Raw genomic sequence first — 23533 nt, 5'->3', positions numbered from 1 at the left:
TTCTCCACAAAATGTGCAATTTAGCTTAAAGAAACACAACATATGGACATACGATCCACCAAAAGATTAAAGATGTTATGTTGGCAAAGGAGATTTCCACTGTCTACCAATGTTATTAGAATCAAACAACAACAGCAAGATAATTAAGGTTGGAACCTGAAAGTGAAAAGTAAAATAAAAACTGCCAACCGTATAAAAACTGAGTGAATCGAGCAAGTTGAGTGATTCCTTTTCATTCTACAAAATTTTTGACCAACCTGGTAACAGTGATTGGACAAATAAACCTTGGTCCCTTGACCGATTCGATTACAGGTCCATTTTTAAGAACATTGACGAGGTATAGAAAACGGGAAGAAAAAAGGCAGAAAAAAAGAGGAGGGAAGGTGGACACATATTTCCCCCATTTTTCTTAGAAGAGAGGAGATGGAAAATGTAATGATCGATCATTGATCAAGAGTGTTTCTTGAGCAGTCCACATTTGCTGAAGGAGTTTCTTTGTCTTTCCACCCATTTTGGGAGAAACTATGAAGAAAAATAGGATGATTCCACGTACTTTCTTCTCTGATCTGTTTCTTTTTCCTCTAGATAAGCAAGCTTTTTAACCAAGGACTAATTTTCTATAAAATATGGAATCCGTCATCCGAGGTCGGCCCCACGATCATTTATGAAGAGGTAAATCGAAAAATTACAGTTGGTCATGACGAAAGAGGGTATTGTTCGGCTTCGTCAAGATTCGAACTCTTACCCTCTTTTGCAAATATGTTCCATCATAACTTACTTCGCTATGTTCCGGAGGCAACCAAGGACTAATCAAATAGGTAAGCAAGCTTCACAATAATCCCACATCTCTTCGCTCATAGTTTTTATATTCTCAAAAGCTTGCACACCAAGTCAAAATTTCCTTATCTCAACTGAAAGCCAATTTACCACATGTTGGTCGAGTTGATCATGGATCCAAAGTTATGCGATTTGATTGAAGCATTTTTCTTAATCAGTGATTGATGTTTCCTGTAAAATGGCTTTTGCATCCGATCCATCTCGCGCATCACGAGCGGGCGAGACCAGGACCACCTGCGGGATTGTTACGTACGTCGTAGACGCCCACGTCGACACGTTTTTCTTCAACTTGGAGTTTTTTAATATGGCAGAATGGACATGAACAGTACCAACCGAATTTAAATATTATTGCTTGGCCAAGCCCAAAAAAATATCTACTAAATGTTCAACAAAAATGGAAACATATATGACCAAATTTTTATGTCATTCAAATATCGCAGCTGTTAGTCGACAAACAATTTGACGTGTGCAACTTTAAGAAGTAGCTTGTAGAAGTGGGAGAAGAGCACTTGAAATGTGCTGTAATAGAGAGTTAGATTGGCCTCAGTGACTCCGAACAAACTACTTTGATACTCAATTTAAAGTTCTGTGAAAGAAGAAAAAGTTTTTTAAAAAAAGGAAGAATCAAGAATCAATACTATTGGATGGGACGGTATCGTTATGGAAGCATGCGAAAGAATTATCTCTGACAGTCATTTCTTTTTAACTTTATATGTAGAAAAAGAGGATATCTAAGAGATCAAATCTAATAAGCTCGTAACTACCTACTCATTCTCGTACTGTCAAGTGCCTTCAGGGATATCCACATCCTTCTTTAATGGACCCACGGAGGATGGAAACTCACAGAATATGCGAAAATGAGACCCAAATTGAGATGATGTCTGAGATCGAGATGACATCTGAGACTGAAACAACTTTTGAGGATGAGACTGAGATGACTTATGAGGGCAAGACTGAGATGACTTCTGATACCGAGATTGAGATGACTTCTGAAGGCAAGACTAAGATGATTTTTGATAGCAAGACTGAGATGACTTCTGAGATCGAAATTGAGATAGCTCCTGAAGTCGAGACGACGTTGGAGACTGAGATAACTCGTGAGGGCGAGATGATGTTCGAGACTGAGATGCCTTCTGAGGTTGAAACTGAGATGACTTCTAAAGTCGAGACAATATTCAACACTGAGATGACTTTTAAGGCTGAAACTAAGATGACTCCTAAAGTCAATATTAAGATGACTTTTGAGGTTGAAATGATATTTTGAGACTGAAATGACTCTTAAGATTGAGATTCTAAGGCCGAGATAACATTTGAGACTGAGATGATTCTTGATATGGAGACTGAAATGACTTCTGAAATCAAGACTGACATGACATGGGGTTCGCCCCCTACTTTATCTAAATGGGGTTTTCTAAGTGGGATGTTCTTCTCTTAGATCACGTTGACTTGTACTATTAGATTAGTACTAATTTTGACTTTTATCTGATTCTTGACTTTTATACGGAGGAGGCCACATCATCCATCGTACCAGCATCACTGTTCATGAGGTGAATTTCAAGTTGGTGTGTTATACTTCTGAATCTCAAGTTTTACATAAATTTGATGATAATTTAGAAAAATGGTTACATGAATTAATAATCTTAATTTAACAAATATTGTTATAGTTAAATACCTTCGCGCAAGTCCAAAAGTGAGATAGAATTTAACAAATATATATAAAATAATAATTAAGTCTTTATCCAGTTAGTTATATTTATCTTCCCATTTTGACGTGTAGCGATCCTTCACTCTTAAGCGTCCATATATCTATTTAACTTGGACGTGTAGCTTGCGTTGGTCCATCTCTTTCTCGATCTTAAACAATTTAGTGTTTTTTTGTATTGATTTTACGCTCCGTATCCATATAATCTACGCTGAAGAGGTCCTCTCCCTCCTCCTCCCACTGCACCACGGCCAGCAAGCCTTCGCTTAATCTTCTCGCGCTGATCTGCTGTTCTCGATCGGCAAATATGGCCTCATTCATTAATGGCGGCAACGGCGACTTTACCACCATCGACCTCATCCGCCACCACCTCCTCGCCGACCTCCCACCCACTCCCCGGTCCTCCGCCCTTCCACCGCCGCTGCCTGCCGTGACTCCGACCTTCTATAGCACCGATTTCCTCGGCGCCTTCCCCGATCCTTCTGTCCCTATGATCAGCTTCGCCTCCTGCCGCCCCCTCCTCCCCGACGCCAGCGTCGAGCTCCCTGCTGCCACTCTCACGTTAGACTGGCAGGAGCGGCGACCGCCCCCGCGGGACGAAGGACGGCGGTACCGGGGAGTCCGGCAGCGGCCGTGGGGGAAGTTCGCGGCAGAGATCCGCGACCCCAACCGCCGGGGCTCGCGGCTCTGGCTCGGCACCTACGACACCGCGGTCGACGCCGCCCGCGCCTACGACCGCGCCGCTTTCAAGATACGCGGCCGCAAGGCTATCCTCAACTTCCCTAACGAGATAGGGTGCTCTGGCGGCAGCCACGCAGCAACCCCTCCGGTCGCGGTGGCTGCGACGTCGACGGAGAAGAGAAAGAGGGAAGCGGCGCAGGTGTCCGAGGAAGCGAAGAGGAGGGTAATGATCAAGAAGGAGCCCCCGCCGCCTGTCGAGGTCGAAGTCATTGATCCAGTACCGGCTCTGTCAATGACGACGTGGGATTGGGATTTCTGCTTCGAATTGGGAGAGGAAGACGACGAGAAGGCAATACTTGACGCGCCGCCTCTGTCGCCGTTATCTCCTCATCCATCCATAGGCTTTTCGCAGCTGCTCGTGAACTGAGAGCTAGCTGAAATGTACGTCGAGCTCGAAATCAAGTAGCTATAGAAATAATGCAACGACTAAAATACATGTACAATATAAATGTTTCCTTTTTTATGTAAAATATAAATGTTTCATTATCATCTGTGAAAAGGTAAATCGAAAAAGCAATTAATAATGCACGTAAATGGATATAATTTCGGTCCCACTAAAGGTATTACATGTACAATAGAAATGTTTCCTTTCAAGCAGCACGTAACGTAAATGAATGATAGTAATTTGGGCCCCACTAAAGGATTTGATGACATTGTCGTGGCAGAGTGGGTCCCTGCTTGGTACGGTCCAATACCAATCCTTGGACTCTTAGAGCATCTGCAATGCTGCCCCGTTATAACACATAAAAAAAATAATAAAAAAGCATATGGGACCTACTTCTGCTGCATGAACGCATAAAAAAAGAATAAAAACAGTATATCTCCTGCATGAACGCGTTCAAACTATTGAACGCGTTCATGCGTTCACTCCTCCACGTCATGTGGAGAGAGAACAAAAACGTGTTATTAACGCGGTATTAACGAGCGTTGGAGATGCTCTTATAGCGGACGGCCTTTGGACTCTTTCTCCGCTTAAACTCGACCGGCCACGTCGGCAGCTCTGCCTGATCACCCGATACGGTCCCACGAGTTCAGCTGTCTCTCCTGCAACACAAGACTCGGCAATTCGTTGCTCGATCGGCACGTGTCGCGACGGCTGATGGACGCCGGCAGCGTGGACCCTACGCGTCGGATCGAGATTAATTAGTCAGCCCAAAAGCTATTTTTATAAATATATTATTTTAAATAAATATAAAAACTAAAATGCATTCTTATTTTTATTTCAAAACTATTTTTAAATAGATATTGTCATATTGATCACGATATCTTTCACAAATATTAAATGTAAAATTATTCCTCATTTAATAGAAGAGGGAGTAATAAAATGAAATAGAAGTGATTCTGATCCTCGCACGTTGAGACCTGACTCGCTTAGCCATTCCCCTCGAAGCGGCGCAGGCATGGCGAGCAACGACTCGGCGGCGCAGGAACGCAGGCGCCGCCGGCCAACGGTGACGGAGTGCGCCGGGCGAGGAAGTGAAACGCCCTGCACCCAAGACCTTGCCACCCGCCGCTGTGGCCTCTGCGGCGCCGTCGCATACTGCTCCACAACCCACCAAGTCAGTCAAAACCTTCCCTTCTGCCCTATTACCGTGTGTTATTATTACGGCCCTTCGTTTGTCAGGCCTAGGTTTTCCTCCTTCGCTCGCGTATATAAGCTTTGTTGGCATTATTTCTAATTCTTCTCTGTCTCCAATATCTTCGCTTTTGAAGATTTTCGCCAGATGGTCGGGCTGACATTTTCATGAAAGCGTTATACTTCCGCAGTTTGACATCAAATCTCTTTCCATCTTGTTCGGCTAATTCTAACTTTTAAGGTCTGGGTTATGATCAATTGACAGAAAATAGTACCCTGGTGTTGCTCTGCTCAGTGGCAATCTCTAAGAATTGAATTGAAACCATGGTACAAGAGAAATGTTGCGCCTTGAAAGAGATTATATCTATTCTCTTGCACGATTTACTCTGATTTTTTTTCATTTCCTTCTCAATTCTCAACGATACATTGTTGTCAACGTAGTGGCTTAGAGTCTTGATTATATATGCATTCCCTTTATATATCTTTTCTTTGTTGTTACTTTCTTTGTAAAATACTGCACCAAGCTTTATGAGCCAAGTTGATGGAAGAAAAATTTTAAGGAAAAACGGACGCGGGGGGGGGGGGGGGGGGGGGGGGGGGGGGGGGGGGGGGGGGGTGGGCTGAGCCTACCAAGCTTACTGCCACATATTTTGTTAGGATTTGCGCAATGTTGTTGGGCTGCGGCATCTGGGTAGAGATCGTCAATTGTGCTGCTTCCAAGTTCCAACAAAGAAACTAATGTCAACGTAACATCGCCGGTAGATGTTCTTATGTGAAGAAGGTATTCTACAACATCAAGGAATTGCGGCCAACACATGTAGAATATTGCGTTGGATATATAGAAACATAAATCTTTCTTAAGAACCATGGCTGAACATCAAACTCTAGTCCCTGGTTTTACAAATTTGTTTCATATGGTAGGACAAATTCATTTATCTGGTTGCTCCGAAAGTGACTAATTCTTAATCAAGGATATTGAAGAAATATCACTTAAACCATGTTAATTAGTGTGCGCTATGACTCCCTTAATGTATCTCAATGCTAACTGGAAATTTTGACATGTTAATATGGTCTTGTAATTCAAAGAAAGGATCCTCTGTCGACAGCACATACAAGCTTCTAGAGGCTTCTCTCTAGTGGAGGGATTCAGACTGAATGGCACCACGGTTCTGGAAGAATAAAGTACCAGATGCTGACTTGGATCATAGGGAAGCGCAAGTTAGATACTAAGAATTATCAAAATCAAAGTTAGTTACAAAGGAATGCCTACATAAATTGAATACACAAAGGAATACCTACATAAATTAAACATTGTTCAAGATATGTTTTGTGACCACTTTCTTGAATCTAGTGACAATGTCCTCTTTGAGCATGTATTTCCTAAATTTGGATGGCAAAAATAATTCCATTCTTCACTTATTAGCCAACCTACCAACTCTAAGCTTCTCTTTACCAATCAGAAGATGATTAATAGCCTGGCAATAAGATTTCTCCATTCTATTTGGAGTGAATGAAAATATAAGATATTCTTCGAAGATGCCAATCTACTTCTGAAATTCACGTGTGGTTAAAAGAAATGGCTTCATTGTGGTAGATTAATGCTCTACCATGCAAAGTCAGATAGACTGCCTTTCATCACTTATTTCTTCTCAGTTCTATACTTTACAATTTGTGTTTTTGTTACTTGTATTCTCAGTATATCTGATATATCTTTTGCCATCTGTTCCTTTAAAATAACATGATGATTCCATCAACTGGAGGTGGGATCCATTAGGAGTTTATGTAGGCACTTTCTTATGAAAATAATTCCTTACTAAAGTAAAACCACCTACACCTCTAGCATTTTCAAAAAGATAGGACCAGTATAAGAGATAGAGAAGAGATTTGGCGGGTCAATATCATATTTATTTGTGCCGATCTTTCATGCCAACTTGGCATAGTGAATTGTTGATGGGTTGAACCGCCTGTTTGAACATCTTGGATAATTCTGATTTCTTATATATTACTTCAAATTCTCAGAAATCATTTGCAAATGGATTGTTTGCATGAATTATAGGATGCGAGGAGTTCTGTAATATGAATATAGTGCACAAGCATGCATGTTGTTGGAATATCTTTGATTGAGTATTTGAACCTAGCAAATTGTCGCCACCATTGAGATTGGTTAATGATGCCTCTCACAAGTTGTGTCTGATGCCTATAGTACCAGTATAATCATTTCAGAAAAAATGTATTCATAAATCTTATCATCTTGTCATTGTCTGTTTTCTATTTGTGCTTCAAAGCTGAATATCTTTATGCGTCATGTGCCACCGCTTCTTTTAAGTTTCTTATTGGTGGGTATAATATAATACATCATCCTTGCACAATGCATTTTCAGATTTCACATTGGAGTAAGCACAGAAAAGAATGTGCGAGGCTTGAAGAGCAGATGAAGCGCATGGATGTACTGAGTGATTTCCCCTTCACATTCTTTATCCAAGATGGTAATCAGCTTATTCATGTTTATCTTTTTTTATTCTAATATCTTGTTGTAAACTATGGGATTTATGTTTGAATAGTACGAAAATTGATGGTCTTTGTTTTTCTTTTAGAAATTTCTCTCTCTCTGAGTTGCAAATTGCAAAACTTCTAGTGGAAAACATACACCATTATCCAAAATCTTCAATCCATTGCACACATGCTCACACAAGCAACAAAGAAACTCACTCCAAGATGGGAAAAGAAAAAGTTTATATTACATCAGGTTAGGATTTCCAAGTCACCACTACCTTGCCTGCAATATCCCTTCCTTTGTCAAACCCTTGTAGATGATGCACTTACAAAGGAAAGAAAAGAACTTGATGGTTATGCTATCTCCAATGTTAGAGAAATATATTTTTGGCCATGTTTCCTACAAAGAAAGGGGAGGAAAGAAAACTAAAAAAATGTAGGGAAGAGGGAGGGAAAAATCAAATTTCGAAATTTTATATGTAAAAATTTTAATAATTTTTTTTTGGTTTGATTTGAGCTCCATTATACATGAAAGTGAAAGTGACTTTTCCAACTGTATTAGGTGGAAATAATATAGAGGAAAACATGAAAATTTTCCCAGTCTTTTTCTTCCTTTTTTTTTTTTTTTGCCAAAGAAACAAAGGGAAAGTGCCACTGGAGAAATCTTTCTGTCACCTTATTTGCTTAGGGAATTGATTGTAGGAACAAGTGGGGCTTTCATTAGAAGAAAGCGCATGGGTGAGAGAGAGGATGATTAAGGTGCTATATTGTATTTGAAAAAAATGGCATTCATGTGTTATTGTATATTAACCAAGTCCTCAATGACATTAGATTATATTGGATACTAAGACTCACATAGTTCATGTGAAAGTTTGTATGTAGAATATAAACTTTAAATTGTAAGAATATTTACTAATATAATAGAATATATAGTGTGGTAGTCCTGCATTTGGTTTAAGGCTTTTATGCATCATTTTGTTTTAATTTTGTTAGATATTACTTTTTTTAAGCAGGTTAATTCATACTTAGATTAAGCCATCAGTTGTACAATGTTATAGATTTTCCTGAAATTTATTCAACAATATTTTAACCATCTTATTATCTTTTTATTTTTATTTTTTACAATTCATTTATTGAAAATCTTTTTTTGGTGTATGTAAAAGCAAGAGAGTGGATGCTCCATGCTGAGCTCAAAGGGCGTTCATCAGATAGGGCTATGGAAACCTGAATGCAGCTGTGGGCCTACCATTTCAATGGATGAGTTGTGGCCTTTTTACTTGTTTTTCTCTTCAAAAGTGCATTTACCTTGACCATCGTATTCTCTGTGGCGTACCATATCATTCTGACTAGAGAAAGATCATCTCGTTTTAATCTATCAGTCATTATGTTGATAGTTTGTGCAATTTTATTATGCATATGATGAAGTATCTTCATTTATTTCTTAGTCATGGAATCTGTTGTGATGCAGGTTATATGATGATTGGGCTTTGCCAAGTTCTCTATGTCCATGTCTTGGTATCTATCATGCCATATTTCAATAACACTTCTTTGAATATTTTGATAAGCAATTTCACATAACTACTGTCAGAGCCTAGAAGTCAATTATCGTCTTGCTTGAGCTGCTGGGATGACTATTACCAGTGGAGACATCTGCCACTTCATTCACCAGTTGCATTATTGCTTCATTGGGTACTCTAAAACATTTGATATTTGAAAATTGTGTTACTTCCATTCTCCTTGTCTCGTGTACTTGAGCATCTAGAAAAACTTAGTTTCTTTTTGATGCCTTCTACACTTCATATGTCACCAATCTATTACTTTGAGCTCAACTACTCCCATACGTCTGAAGTTCTCACCTTTAAGCAGATTCTGCACCTTGTCATAATGTTCTTGATCCTTTTGATTTGTAAACACATCACATAGAATGCATAGGTTACATTTTCTTGTTAATAATACCCAGCAAACTAATATAAAACATTGAAGTAGCTATTCTTAGAAAGCTCCAGACATTAGTTTACCTGCGGCCTACTTTGTCTCCGAATATGAGAGTGACTGTGAAGAGAAGAGTGGTCTCTTTTCTTGTTGATTCTCTAAAAGAGACTCTGTTCACGACCTCTTCCTTCACATTTTCTATTACTTTGTTTCCTTGACCTCTCTTCTCCTCTACATTCCATCAATAACTAGTTAAGATGTGAATTTTGAGAAACCTTTTTGTTATGAGTTTGCTGCTTCTTGCAAAGGGTTGAGCTATGCATTTATCGCTGGTGGAGACATGAATAGAAAAACTGTCATGCTCTCAGTTTGCTAGTTCCTTACCTCCAGGACCCTCATTTGTTTCCTTTTACCTCAATCTATCATGTGATGTATATGTGCTTATTTAGATGGAAGTCCACTTGAGAGAGTTTTGTTCTTGGGATCTCTCTTCATTATCATTTCACTTCGTCCCTTTTTCTTTATCCTCTCTAGTTGTTGATATGCTGATTTGAGGTCAAAAGACATTATTAACTGTGTTGATCTGAGGTCTAACAGATGAGTGATTGCATGCTCTGTAAGTTTTGTTTCACCTACCTGCGTGCTAATATTATGATTCTGCTTCATCATGTTCATGTAACAAGGTGGACATAGACAGTATCTAAGCTCCAACTTTTGGGGAGTGGTAATAGTGTTAGAGTTAATAAGATTATTAGGTGCAGTGGATTGAGTCCCATATTGGCACTTCTATGTTTAGTTTAGGATTTTATCATGAGTCTATATGCCCATGTAATATCTTTGATCAAGTAATTCAATTATTTTCTTTTCCCCAAACTTAACCACATGATTGTTAGCAGTTAATCTGAAGTGTGTACTCCTTATTGTGAGTGTGACTTCAATAGAAGCATTATTTCATAAGCTATTATATCTTGGAACCACTCGTCGACAAAAGCAAATAAATATGGATGTTTTAAAAGTGATCTTTGATGTATCACCCGTCAATAAAATGTCTCCACAAAGCAATATTCTTGTTCTATTTCTGTTTGTTATCCTTTCCATTATCACTGTTAATATGCTATAGCTTTACTTGTTTTTGCATAGTCTTGGTTTCAGAGAAAAATCACAGTTATTTGCAAGGTGTCGTACTTATTATTTTGCACTGCAGCCGCTGACTGTGTACCACTGCTTTCAAGTCTTGTCTGCCCATAGCTCAATTTCAAAAGTTAAAGCTGAATTAAACATACACTATTTAGGTAAAGAATCTCTTTTTCTACATGTTGATATTTATGTGCTTACATTATATAATTGATTTTAGATTGTCAAGTCCATGTCATATACAATTGATAAACCTGCTTATGTACAATCTGACTGATGTACTGTTTCTTGGTTGTTGATGTAAACAATTACTAACCTACATATAAAATCAACTACTCTAAACTCTCTCACAAGCTGGAAATTTGATATCAATCATGCATAGTCTTGCACATAAAATATATATAAACTATGATGGTTTTGGCATACTATCCTCACAAACTAAAGTAAGCTAGATTCAAAACTCAGCTAGTTTAACAAGCATTATTAGCAGTATTAGATTGCACAAAACTATGTATAGAGTGATCTTCAAGTTGGTTGTTCTGTTGGAACTTGCTGTACTCCTTTAATTTGCATGTTTCATTTTTAATCTATATCATACTATTTGCTTTGGTCATGGTGGGTAATAAATGATATTTGTATTCTCTGTGCTAGTACTAGAATTCACTTTTAAGTTGTTATATGAAGGACCTGAAAAAGAACTTTTGCAACTTGGAGTGTTCAGAGAGTTGTTGGCACTTTTTCCTGGAGTTCAAATATATCTGAATCTTGTTGGTCCATCAATTCCACAATTCAGGTTGGTTTTCTTCTACATTCTTTATTTTGTGATTAGTTAGAATTTAGCAGTCATCATGTATGCTTTAATGTTATGTCTGCTGTGCAAAAATTTACTTACTTGTTCACTTTGCTGAAATTATTATATAATAAATGCAAATTGTCTTTTCTAGCGCATGATACCATTTCAATTTGTTGGGATATTTGTTTCATTTTCTTTTATTTTATGATTTGAATGTTGCAGTCATCATGTTTGCAGCATGCTTTAATTTTCTGCCTGCCGCATAACAATTAATTATTTTTTATTTTATCATTGTGCTGAAATGGTTATATAATCAATACAAACTGTCTTTTGTAGAGCATGGTACCATTTCAGTTCATTGGGCTTCTAAAAATCTGAGTTTGTTTCTTTTTCCTTGAATAACAAATTTAGTAGAATGAGGAAGCATATAGAAGGCTGACTTGTTGTTTTCTGTTATACCGTTCCCGTGGTAAATCAGACATTCCATCTTCCACTCGTATAGGCTACCATGTTTTATTGATATCTCATCCGTCTTATTGTGTAAATTCTCTGTATTTTTTGTGTTGTCAGATTGACTATTGGGCACTTATGTTCATAGTTTCCCTTTTTGATGGTCTTGTCCAATTATTAATGCACAGGGATGGGGAGACAGTAAACCTTTGCAAGTACCTTCCATGTGCTGAAGAGAGTTGTATTTGTAAATCACTATACCCAGACCCTGTGGCAGAGGGATCAAATCACAGAAACACTACAGTAAGAATAAGGCTTCACAAAGGTTTCTACCATGACAGATATAGGACCATAATAAAGGTTAGTTTTAATTGAGGATTAAAACTCTAAAGTATTTATGTAGATATTACATGCTGCTGAATAATCAGGATAATGTGGATTCAGAATGATTGTTAGCCAATGATGTTTGCTCTTAACAATTTTTTTGAATTGATTGTATATATAGTGTTCAGTGCAGGCACTTCTAGAATATTATGTTTAATTTGGGGTAAGAACCTTGTCCCATGTTTGATTTCACCGACGCTTTTTTGGCTCCACCGAATACAAATGCCTTGAACTGGCAGTATAAGTGTTACAAATGAACGAAAGTTGAGAAAAAAAAAGTTTGTCTGTTTCATGAAAGGAGAAAAGCCATGGTTTACTCATGGGAAAATATGCACAGCATGAATGTGCTTACACTGTTGAGCCAGGAAGGAAATGTGATTGAAATTTGTGATTGGTGTGGATAACATTTCAATATAAAAAGCAAAGTGATGCTGGTGAAATTTAGGAATCAATTCAGAAATGTTATTTTAACTTTTAATAGTTTAATAATTCTATGTGTTTTTAATTTTTAAGAGTCGTTAAAAATTTTGTTATAGTTTTAAGAGATAGCTTAGGCCTTTTAAACTTAGGTATAATTTTAGATATAAATTAGCTTTTTTAAGATGATTTGGTCTTATTTTGAGAATAAAATTCAATCATCTTTACATTAATAATATTTTTCCTCCTCGCTAAAGAATTTTAGGTTTAGGCACTCACTGCCACAGGCACATCTTGAGGAGGAATACGTGGTTTGTTGCATTATCTTTAAGCAGATATTGCAGTAGACCTTAAGTTCATGTTTACATTTATCAACTTCTTCATTTGGTATTGACTGTTCACAGGACTCGTATCCTCACCTTATTATTGCTCCAAATGCCGGTGTTGCTGCTTATTCTAGCTGGTTGCCTACTGTTGTAAGTTCTTTTTATCCTAGGACTATGTCCTTTTGACTATGATCATCTGCAATACTGTTTTACTGTGTGGAATTTTATGCATTTGATGTATGCTCCATGTAGTTAGAGATGACGTCGTTAACTTAGAAACACTCTGGTGGCCATTCTTGGAAACTTCAGTGAACCTTGTGGAATCAAACTTCCCACAAGTTGTAACCTCAGGACAGAAGTAACCAGCCTGAGAATATTGGATGACTAGGTTGATCCATCATACCAATACAGTTACTAATAAAGTTACAGATATAATGTTGCTAATGTAATTCAATCTTCTATTATAATCTAACTTCATCATTATTTACTCGCTTATGGACTTGAAAATTGAGACCACCATGAATCCTCAAGAAGTAAAAAATATTCATAGTGGTCTTTTTACCCTATGGTTCTACCATCACTTTGTTTGATCACTGGTCCATCCGAGGGCATGGATGCCTGACTTTTATTAATCCCCAAGAAATTCAAAATATTTGTAGGAGTCATTGGCATTTTACCTTCTCAAACACCTTCCTTGATTAAAAGTTTGAAATGCAATGTTTCATCATCTTAGTTAATTGGTGATAACCCTCTAGCTTCTAGCTTGTTGCATTGGTGCATATGTTGATTAGTTATTGCTCGAAATCTGAACATCATTATAGTGTCTTCTTTGTAAGGTATGAGTAGGCTTATTGGAAGTAAATGAATTTATATGATATACGGGAATCAGAGTAGTGATTTGATGCAATTTTGTACATTTTGAAATGCAGCAAGTTTTAGTTAAGTGTCTACAAATGAAGATAATTTCTTCCTAAACTATAAGTCTGATAATTTCTTGATATTTAGGATACAAATGATTTCAAATCAGCATGAAAATGGTTTTATTGATAAACCATGTATTGTTACCAACTCGTTTGGCTGATGTTTCTCATCCCTACAACTCCTGGTCCAAATTTTGAAATACTAGGACAACCTATTTCATGTCTAATATCGTAACATCAGGATTATTTTTGTAGAGATAGAGACATCAAATCGTCCTGAACAAGTGTATGCTTATGATCTGCTTTCTCCAATAAATAATTTGATACTTAATCCCATTAGCGACGAAATGAGGCAGTAAAGCCGAACCATGTATGGACTATATTGTTTTGTTTGCTGTTGATGTAATAATCCAACGCAATCAGGAAATTACAGGCAAATTCTCAAACTTGGTGGGAGTGTTGGTTGGTGTTGCGATTATGATATATATTAGTTTTCCAGATAACAAAAGTTGAAACCATTAGTTTCCGTAGAACAAAAGTCAAAACTCACTATTCTTTTGAACTATGTTTTGATTTTTCTCCTCTTTGAAACAGCTTCAGAGTTGATGCTTAACCATGTGGCCTATTGACTGATCCTCATGGTTTCAGGAACTGATTAAGGAAATGGGCATTCCAGCAATATTTACAGACTTCTGTGAGGAAGCTGCAAATCTAGCTGCTAGCTGCATTAGCTCTGTCACAGGCCGGCCACTGAGGGTGCCGGTATATTGTTATTCACTTTTTTACGCTCTCGAATCTATAGTTTACAGCCTAGACAAAGCTTCAATAACTTTGTTGTCGTTGCTATTATTGTTTTTTGCAGATCCAAATAAATCCGTTTAGGCAGCCGATGGTGGTGGAAGATAGTGTTTTATATCTCCCTTGCTACTCAAATTGCTTCCTCTTTGGGATGTGATGTGTTCAAGCTCAAATACTCTAATGCGTTTTATATCTCCCTAAAAGTATGAGTTAGTTCAAGGTGAAAAAGAACAATCATATTTGGATGGACATATTTAAGAACTTTGAGATGACACTACTCTCTTCTTTAGGCTTTGACAATACCTCTGTCGTAAGATCGACACGTCTTTGAGATGTGATGATTGCGAATTTACTGAACAAGTGGAAGAACTGCTCAAAAGACAATCCAAGATACCAATGAGAAATCAAGTTGGATGTGACGGTGACACTACTCTCTTCTTTTCTTTGAGATGAATATGATTCATGCTGTAGCAATCTTCACGATCTTCTGGATAAATTTTGTTAAAGCACATATCTCTCTAAAAATATTAATAAACTTGGTCCCATCTTGAAGGTCTTTAGATAAATATATATCTTTGGACATGTCTACGTCGTCTCCAATCTGTCCAACCACCGCCACCACCTCTGCAAAGAGCTAGCGGGAGGTAGATCTCTCGCCATGGCAGAGCAGCCGGGTGCCGACGAACCGCTCGCAGTCCCGGCCGTCGTCTCGGTCCTCTCCACCATCCTCCAGCGGCAGGCGGAGCGGAACGACGCTGCCTCCGACGGCCGCCGAGCTCCGTCGGCCTTCCACGGCGTGCGGAAGCCGTCCATCTCGGTGCGCCGCTACCTGGAGCGCATCTTCCGCTACGCCTGCTGCAGCCCCTCCTGCTACGTCGTCGCGTACATCTACCTCGACCGCTTCGCCGGCAGCCACCCCGCCGTCGCCCTCGACTCCTTCAACGTCCACCGCCTCCTCATCACCAGCGTCCTCACCGCCGTCAAATTCATGGACGACATGTATGCATCTAAATGCCATTCTCCTCGAGAAACAGAGCAATTGGCTCTTGGAATTAACAATTTTGCATTGCTCAATTATGATCCAAGCTCAGTGGTTCCTAATTCCTTTGTTTACATTACAATCTGCTGATTCACTGTGCTTCAACTTGTGATCCCATTAATTGCCTTCTCTCTCGCCCTCTCTCTGCACCTGCCAACTAACAATGAGGTAGACATACTTGCAGCTATTCGGCAGAATGTCCTCCTCATACATTGAAAATTGGCAATTAGTTGGAAGATGGTGGCTTTCATTAGGTCGTATCTTCAAAGAACCAATCATCAGTAACTACATGTAGCAATTTCTATTAAGTAGGCAATTAGTGTAACAGTATGAACTGGTCGTCAATCTACAACAGTTTAGTCGAAAACATGACAAAATTTCTCTTAGTTTGTTTTGTTTTTTTAACTTTAGTCCATTATGTATGCATGTGTGCAGATACTACAACAACGCATACTATGCAAAAGTAGGAGGGCTCAGTCTGATGGAGATGAACTACTTGGAAGTAGATTTCTTGTTCGGCATAGGCTTCGAGTTGAATGTCACTCCTGTCACCTTCAGCTACTACTGTTCTGTTCTTCAGAAGGAATTGTACACGGAATCACTTCCTCCTCCTGCTGCGGCCTCAAGATCGCTCTGTTGCTTGACTGAGGAAGAACCCAGCAGCTGCCGGCAGAAGCAGCTCGCTGTTTGATTGGTGTTGTTTGTATAGACGAGCCTATTGATCAGCCATGATACCATTACCACTCTCTTTAATTTTATCATAGCTAGTTAATTATTCCTTTTCTTTCACTTTTGGCATGTGAACTATGACTCAACTCTTCTTATCTTGCTATTTCTTTTCGCTTTGTTGGGAGCACTGTAGATCTGTTTAATTGGGCATATTCTCCCCTGCAAGCAGCTTCGTTAAATTTGCTGGTTACGTTTGTGATGGGCATGACTTGTGAATCAACAATAGTGGCAACCACTACTGAAGGGAAGTGGTTGCGTTGTGTGATCTGGAATGAATGTGCCAAGGGAAGTGGCGAAGTAGAAGCATGATAGGGCGGGCCGGGGATACCCAAAAAGGTCGTGGCATGGAGAAGACAATATTAATGGTGCCTGACATGGCTACGTTGTTGTGTAGGGGTATGCACGAGGTCAGGTGGCCCTTGTGCAGCTGCCCTACAATTTTGTAGTTAAGTTAAGGGGCATTTAATTTGCACTGCTGAAGTAAGTAATATCAAGAAGACAAGCTGGCCATTTGCAGACCATGTGAGACTCCCCTAAACATATGCATGCAATCCTTATCTGTCTTTAGGGACTTCTTCGCTGGCTTGGTCTAGCTAACATTATTTTGTTTCATTAACAAACAAACCAAGTATGTAAATAACAGATTCATGGAGAAACATGATTTGGATGCGGGGCGGCCGGATTAGAGTAAATAGTTTACCGAATCATGATTCGCTATTTTAGTGACTGAAATATTATTCAGCTGCAATAAGAGTAAATAGTGATACGTTAGTGATGGAAATATTATTCAATCATAATAACTAGCAATAGAAATATGATTTTTTTAATTTAGGCTAATTTAGTGATTGAAAAATTATTTAATTATCAACGATTCAAGCCTGCCGACAATGCTGTCGCCGTCGCCACTGCTGGTGGTGCAGGAGGAAGGCTGCCGACGGCCGTCGCCGTCGCCACCGCTGGTGGTGGAGAATGGCGACAACGGCGTTGGTTTCTTAGAGCGTAAGCGCTGGAGACCTCAAAAGAGGGAAAGGATGATCGACGCTGATGTGACTGACTGTCCGCAGCAACTATGACCACGACCAATTGGTAACGAAGACAAAAGAGGAGCACACAGACAAAAGATTACAGTAGTACGTACTGCATTCTGGCCCTCCCTTCCTAAAGATATCGATAGCTGCCAAGGGCGGCCATGGTGAGGCCCAATGTGTGATGAAGCAGAGCTAGCTTTTACTTGCGTATCCAAGAATCTATGGCTGTCAATGGCGGCTGTTCTTGTTGATCGGCTTCCGGACGCGTCGCCGGACCAGTCAGCATGCAGGGAAAGAGAGGGGGGTGCAACCGCCGCAGAGGGTCTCCACACCGAGGAAGGAGAGAGGATCAACCACCTGGAGACCCTGAAACATCACCGGAGGAGAGAGGTCATCCTGGCGCCGGGGAGACTTCGGACGGCCACTCCGACGCTCAAGTCAGCCCAGTCAGGAGGAAGAAGAAGTACAGTAAAATAGAAATACTGTAATGAAATACTCAGCCCAAAAAAGATAAAGAGTGAGAGAGATCCCGAAGAGAGAGAGAACAAAGAGCGCGGAGTCTCCCCCTCCCCCTTTTTGTTTTCCTTCTTCCTCCCTTTTTATACCTTCGGAGCTCCTCTTGTCCTGATCGAAGAGGAGTCCTTTTTGTTGAAGGATTGACCCTGCCTCGAGAAGACCACCTCCATTAATGACAATTGTTCCTTGGAAAGTATGATAAGATATGGCATGGGGAAGATTATTCTATCATGTCACATTTCCAATTAATGCTTGACAACTCCTCTCACTAATGCTTTGATGAGACTGCTTATCCTTTGTTGATTGCATGTCTATTTATGACAAAAGCATAACTTTGAGAATATCTTGATATGACAAGCCATGGTCTTGAGAAGACTTTGATACGACAAGGCATGGTCTTGAGAAGACCATTTCTGATAAGTCACATTCAAGGATGACTTTAAACAGACTATTATGACGAGTTGCATGGGCTGAGTAGGCTGAGTGCCGAGTGGGCTGAGTGGAGGGCTGCCAAGCTGATCCGAAGGACAGTGCTGGGCTGCCGAGCCGAATGACAATGGAGGGCTGCCGAGCCGAATGACCTAAATGGAGGGCTGCCGAGCCGAATGACCTAAATGGAGGGCTGCCGAGCCGAGCGGCCTGAATGGAGGACTGAGCCGGCTGGGTAGAGTAGACCAAGTCCGAGATGACCGAATCCGTGAGAAGGGGGTTATAACACCCATAACAGCGGCCATGGTGAGGCTGATCAGCGTGATGAAGCAGAGCTAATATATAAATCCAGCACCGATAGCTCCGATGCAATCTTCGCTAAGAGACTTTGTCAGAGTCTCAGAGACGCACGATGACATTCATTCCCGGAATTTCTCCATCGGACGGTCCAAGTTCAATCGTGTTCGAATCCCTGAGTGCCAAACATTACATAATTACCTTTTTACCCTCCTCTCCTATCGATCCAGCAGACGCAGCACCCTTTCTCGTCTTCTCTTCTCTCTTTTGGGAGAACAGAGACTTCTCGTTCACTTCGTCCCAGGAACTCTCGCCTATTTCTCCAAACCGTGAGCCTCTGGAACACAGAGTCTTCGATTTCAGGGTTTCCCTTTATCTTCGTTTGCTATGATCTGGTGAATCGAGATTGAGCTGTTTTTTTTTTGGCTATAAGATTGAGTGGGTTTTGGAGGAGGTAGTTATGCATTGGAATAGGGGAGGGAGCGGGTCGAAGGCGGAAATTGGGGCCGCCGATCGTAAGAGATTCGGCGATTCCCTCGACAAGCATTTGGAGAAGTCTCCGCCGACTGCTTTGAGGGTTATGGATTTAAAGGAAAAGGATAAGTTGTCTGTACCTTCCACCTCCTCCGGGAAGCAGCCGGAGCATCCGTCCTTGTCCAATAATAAGTGCTCAGATGGTAGGGTTTCCTCACTTTTATCTTGCTCGTCATTATTTTTTGGTTTTAAATTGCATTTTTTTTTTAGATTGTCGAACGCAGCGTGTGCATTAAGAGATTACTCCTTTTTCCTGTAGATCTGTTTATGGTCGTATATGTATCGGGAATGAATAACACATACTAGTATCATCATTTGCACCATCAAGCTACCTAAGTCTAATCTATTTAGATCAGCTGCATGGATCTTAACCACTATGGATCTCTATAGTCTATACAATGTTATGTGGCTAGTAAAATTCAGATAATTGAATCACTTTTTACAATATCAACTAGACTTTCTTTTTCTTTTTTAATCTGTTTTTTTTCAAATGATTCAAGTCATTTGACTATAGAAGTGATTAGTTGTCTATCAGTTGCCTTTAAGTGTGTCCATATCATCTCAATCTATTTTTTTTCTCATTTTATCAGTTATTGACACCTAATTGTTCTCAATTTTTTTATTTTATCTTTTATAGTAATCTCACACATCCATCTTAGAAAATTTCATCTATTCTGTATTAAAATTTACATATTATTTCCTAATTGCTTAATATTATGATCTATAAAACATGCTGAGTCTGACTGTGGTTTTATTAGAATTTTTGTTTTTTAACCTAAGGAGCATAAGATAATGACACAAGACTTCAGAAGCTCTTTTCCATTTGAACAGCCCCATCTTTATTTTATTATTGATATTTTCATTGAAATCTCCATTTTTTTTGAATAATATATTCAATATGTAAAAAGGACTTTCATGTCCATCCATATTAATTATTAACTCATATTTTTTTGTTATTCATATTAAATTTCTATGGATTTAGTTTTAGTTCTGCTTAAATTAAACCTTTCTAAAACTTTTTTTTTATAATTCAATTGAGTATTATATGTTAAAGCTCATCAATTAGCATAATACTATATTCATTTAGTACTTTTATAAACAATAAAGACTTCGAACTGACCCTTGATCTAAACCTACAATTCTCACTTCCATTACTACATTATCATATTTGATCGTATAATCCTTTCTTATTTGAAACCCACCACAATAATTTTCTATGGATTCCTATCATAAATTTTTTCTAAGCCAATAAAAAAGCATATGCAAATCCTTCCTTTTTTTCTCTATAATTTTTTATTTATTGTCTTATAAAATAAGTAGAATCCATTGTTGATCTTTAATTATTCATAGTTATGAATTCATGCTTACAAACTTCTTGCTTATTTTTTTCCTTTCATTTTATTCAAAAACAAATTGAAGGAAAGAAGTGAATCATGACAACAATTTCTTTTCCAACCTTCAAATTTGGATTTTGGAATGCAAACATCTCCAATCTCCAATAAAGACTGATACCTTTTCCCCCAAAAAAGTAGTGATATACAGGCGGCTTCAATTATTTTTTCAATCTAAGTATTGTTGCACAAGTAGGTTATTGCTATTTAAAGTGACATAGTGCCTTAAAGATGATTATGGATTTGAGGTGCACTTTTCATGTTTAGTTTCTCCGGTGGTGCCTCAACAGAAAATTTTCTGCCAAATGTGCTGATACCCAAAGTCATCATCCCCAATTGATCACCTGGGACAATCTCCTCAAGGTTGTGGGCATCCCATGGAACTCTACATGTGATACTTGAGTTAGTCAAGGTGTTAAGCATCCAATAGCTCATGAAAAATATTAGTTAATTCAGTGTCTTACTTTATTGTCAGTGCCTATAATGGTTTTATGATTCCATGGCAGTGTAGATGCATTGATATTTCAATTAGGATTTTACTTAACTGAAATTCCATACTCTTAATTCATAGAACTTGGCCTTGATCGGCTTTATGTTCAGAACCTTGGTTGTCAAAGTTCCTCTGCAAGTTAAGTTTAGCTGGATGGACATATAATTCAAAAAAAGGAGGTTAGCTGGTTGTTTTGGCTCTGTGTTGCTTTTTGATTGTCAGATGGGATAGTGGTCTCTACCCCTTGTCATTCCATATGTTTCTTAGCAATCTTATTGCTATTTTTATCTGATAATTGTTGCCATTTCTATTTTTAGTTTTACAATTAAAAGGATGTGCAAGTTAGATGATCTCAACTTAGAGTTCCCATGTTTTATTTGGACACAATGCATTTTAATTTTAAACCTTCCCTACTCTAAGAGACTTTGTTCAGTTCTCATCTAGTTTTATTGATCGTAACATTACATGTAAATGATGGCACCTGCCAGTTAAATACAGTGGTGTCCCATCTAGTGTGTGAACATTCACACACATATGTTGTTTGTTTTGGATAACTCTGATTTTCCTTTTTTTTTTTAGTGAATTTTGTACTTTATTGGTTTTCCACCATTCATTGGTTATAAGCCTTACTTTTTCTGTCTGCGTAGAAGAATCAGAAACAGATAGTGAAGAATCAGATGTTAGTGGATCTGACATGGAAGACTCATCTTGGATTTCATGGTTCTGTAACCTAAGAGGGAATGAGTTCTTCTGTGAAGTTGATGATGACTATATACAAGATGATTTCAATCTATGTGAATTAAGCAGTCAAGTATCATATTATGATTATGCTCTTGATTTGATCTTGGATGTCGAGTCTTCTCATGGTAAGCTCGTTTGGAATTATGTTTATAGAAATTTTCTTAGTTGAGCAGCATTCTTACCTCAATTGCCAAAAGTTTTGGATCTGCATAATTAGTTGATTTCTAGTGGCTATAATTTGTTTCCCCTTTCAAGACAACTTGCAGCACATTGGGTTGATCTTGTTTTGTAATTTGAGCAAAAATTTATAATCAAATTTCTTCCATTTGCTTGGTTCATAATGCTTCTTTTCAATTTCTTTAGCTTTGGTATTTTGGCACAATAAGTTCGTACCAAATTCAGAAAGAACTATCCATCATTTCATAGAACTTTTTCTCTTGTCTGGATTAATTGGATGCTAAAATATATTCTTGGATGCAAACCCTACACACTGTCTTGTATGTATTGCACACTGTCATGACCAGTAAATATTGCACTGTCTTGTACATATTGCACACTGTCTTGACTAGTAAATATTGCATATTGTCTTGTATGTCTAGTCGACCTCAAACCACTTGATCTTCTTTCACAGTCCAGTATCTGGTCAATCTTGACCTACCTAACATAATCAACAAACATCAAACCACAACTCTTCATCAATATAACCATGAGCTGATTATACCAACAAGACACTCACAAATCTTTTTTCTAAAAGATAACCCTAGCTATGTCACCACTAGCATTTGCAACCAAACAGCAACATATGCACACTGACAGAGAACACACATAGAGACAACAAAATATGAAATGTATGTGATCAACTGGTTTTTATGCATTTTATTATATTGCACTTTCTACCTGAGATTGCTATAGCTCTTTAACTTACTTTTAGTTGGTCAATTGCAAGTTTTGTGCTGCAATAAACTCAGTAATTTTAATGGATCTATTGATTGAGCAGGAGACACATTCACTGAGGAAGAAAATGAGATGGTTGAATCAGCAGCAGAAATGCTGTATGGTATGATTCATGTTCGATACATATTAACCAGTAAAGGGATGGCTGCAATGGTAAAATTATACTTTGAATCTCAATATATTCTTTTTACTTATTTATTTTTCATTTATGACATTTTCTAGTGACAATTTGTGTAGCTTGAAAAGTTTAAGAACTATGATTTTGGAAGATGCCCTCAAGTTTACTGTTCAGGTCAGCCTTGTCTTCCTGTTGGACAATCTGACATTCCTCGATCAAGTACTGTGAAAGTATATTGTCCCAAATGTCCTATCCAAGATCCAAGTATCAAGGCAGTATCCTTTTCCCCTCTTGTAAATTTCACAAATGTGACTAGTAGCTTTTCTCCTAATTTGTTTATTGATATTCAACTAAATACAAGTACATCAACTGCAAAATATAGATGGAGCTTACTCCTATTTAAATCCTTGACCCTGCTAGATATTGATGGAGCTTACTTTGGAACTACGTTTCCTCACCTGTTTCTCATGACGTATGGGCACCTGAAGCCACAAACGCCGTCCCAGAGATACATACCTAGGGTATTTGGCTATAAAATCCACAGACCATGATGGTGAAGTCGAGCTGCCACATGCTGAGAATTGTGTTGGCCGGAGGGCTTCCATCGCTGTTAGTGTTGATTTGCCCTACATAATGATGAGAAACTGTCTATATTGGGCGGTTCTATTCTTCAATTTTTTTTATCCTAATCTTGTAACTACTGAGCAAGTTTAACTTTACAGAATCCATTCATTTTCCCAGCTTCAGTTTGCAGGGTTATTGGT

At 38.6% G+C, this 23533-nt stretch overlaps 3 protein-coding genes and 1 pseudogene across 4 annotated transcripts; all 4 read left to right on the top strand.

The window, feature by feature from the left end:
* The first annotated feature begins 2846 nt into the window (after positions 1-2846).
* Positions 2847-3647, top strand: LOC141838548 (ethylene-responsive transcription factor 5-like). The gene has a single exon (XM_074726054.1). The coding sequence runs from the start codon at positions 2847-2849 to the stop codon at positions 3645-3647; it is 801 nt and encodes a 266-aa protein (XP_074582155.1).
* Positions 3648-4646: 999 nt separating this feature from the next.
* On the top strand, positions 4647-14688 carry LOC141840232 (uncharacterized). 2 transcript variants are annotated; one of them, XM_074728161.1, is made up of 11 exons: positions 4647-4839; positions 7237-7342; positions 8517-8610; positions 8818-8864; positions 8938-9038; positions 10486-10573; positions 11100-11208; positions 11847-12018; positions 12864-12935; positions 14354-14467; positions 14568-14688. In XM_074728161.1, the coding sequence occupies exons 1-11, from the start codon at positions 4681-4683 to the stop codon at positions 14658-14660; spliced, it is 1155 nt and encodes a 384-aa protein (XP_074584262.1). In that variant the 5' UTR covers positions 4647-4680; the 3' UTR covers positions 14661-14688. The 2 variants fall into 2 exon arrangements, with proteins under 2 accessions (XP_074584262.1, XP_074584263.1); XM_074728162.1 differs by lacking the exon at positions 4647-4839 and adding an exon at positions 5557-5637.
* A 367-nt stretch (positions 14689-15055) lies between these two features.
* Positions 15056-16468, top strand: LOC141840233 (cyclin-P4-1-like). The gene is made up of 2 exons (XM_074728163.1): positions 15056-15502; positions 15978-16468. Exons 1-2 carry the CDS (start codon positions 15162-15164, stop codon positions 16231-16233), a joined length of 597 nt encoding a protein of 198 aa, XP_074584264.1. The 5' UTR covers positions 15056-15161; the 3' UTR covers positions 16234-16468.
* Positions 16469-18810: 2342 nt separating this feature from the next.
* On the top strand, positions 18811-23489 carry LOC141839211 (putative casein kinase II subunit beta-4; annotated as a pseudogene).
* Positions 23490-23533: the final 44 nt, after the last annotated feature.

Source organism: Curcuma longa, chromosome 11 (assembly GCF_044706935.1).
Source record: "Curcuma longa cultivar G26 ecotype Majalengka, Jawa Barat chromosome 11, ITB_CL_G26_1.1, whole genome shotgun sequence".
NCBI classification, from domain to species: Eukaryota; Viridiplantae; Streptophyta; class Magnoliopsida; order Zingiberales; family Zingiberaceae; genus Curcuma; species Curcuma longa.
Note: the sequence above shows the minus strand (reverse complement) of the source record. Positions and strands in the feature narration are given on the sequence as shown.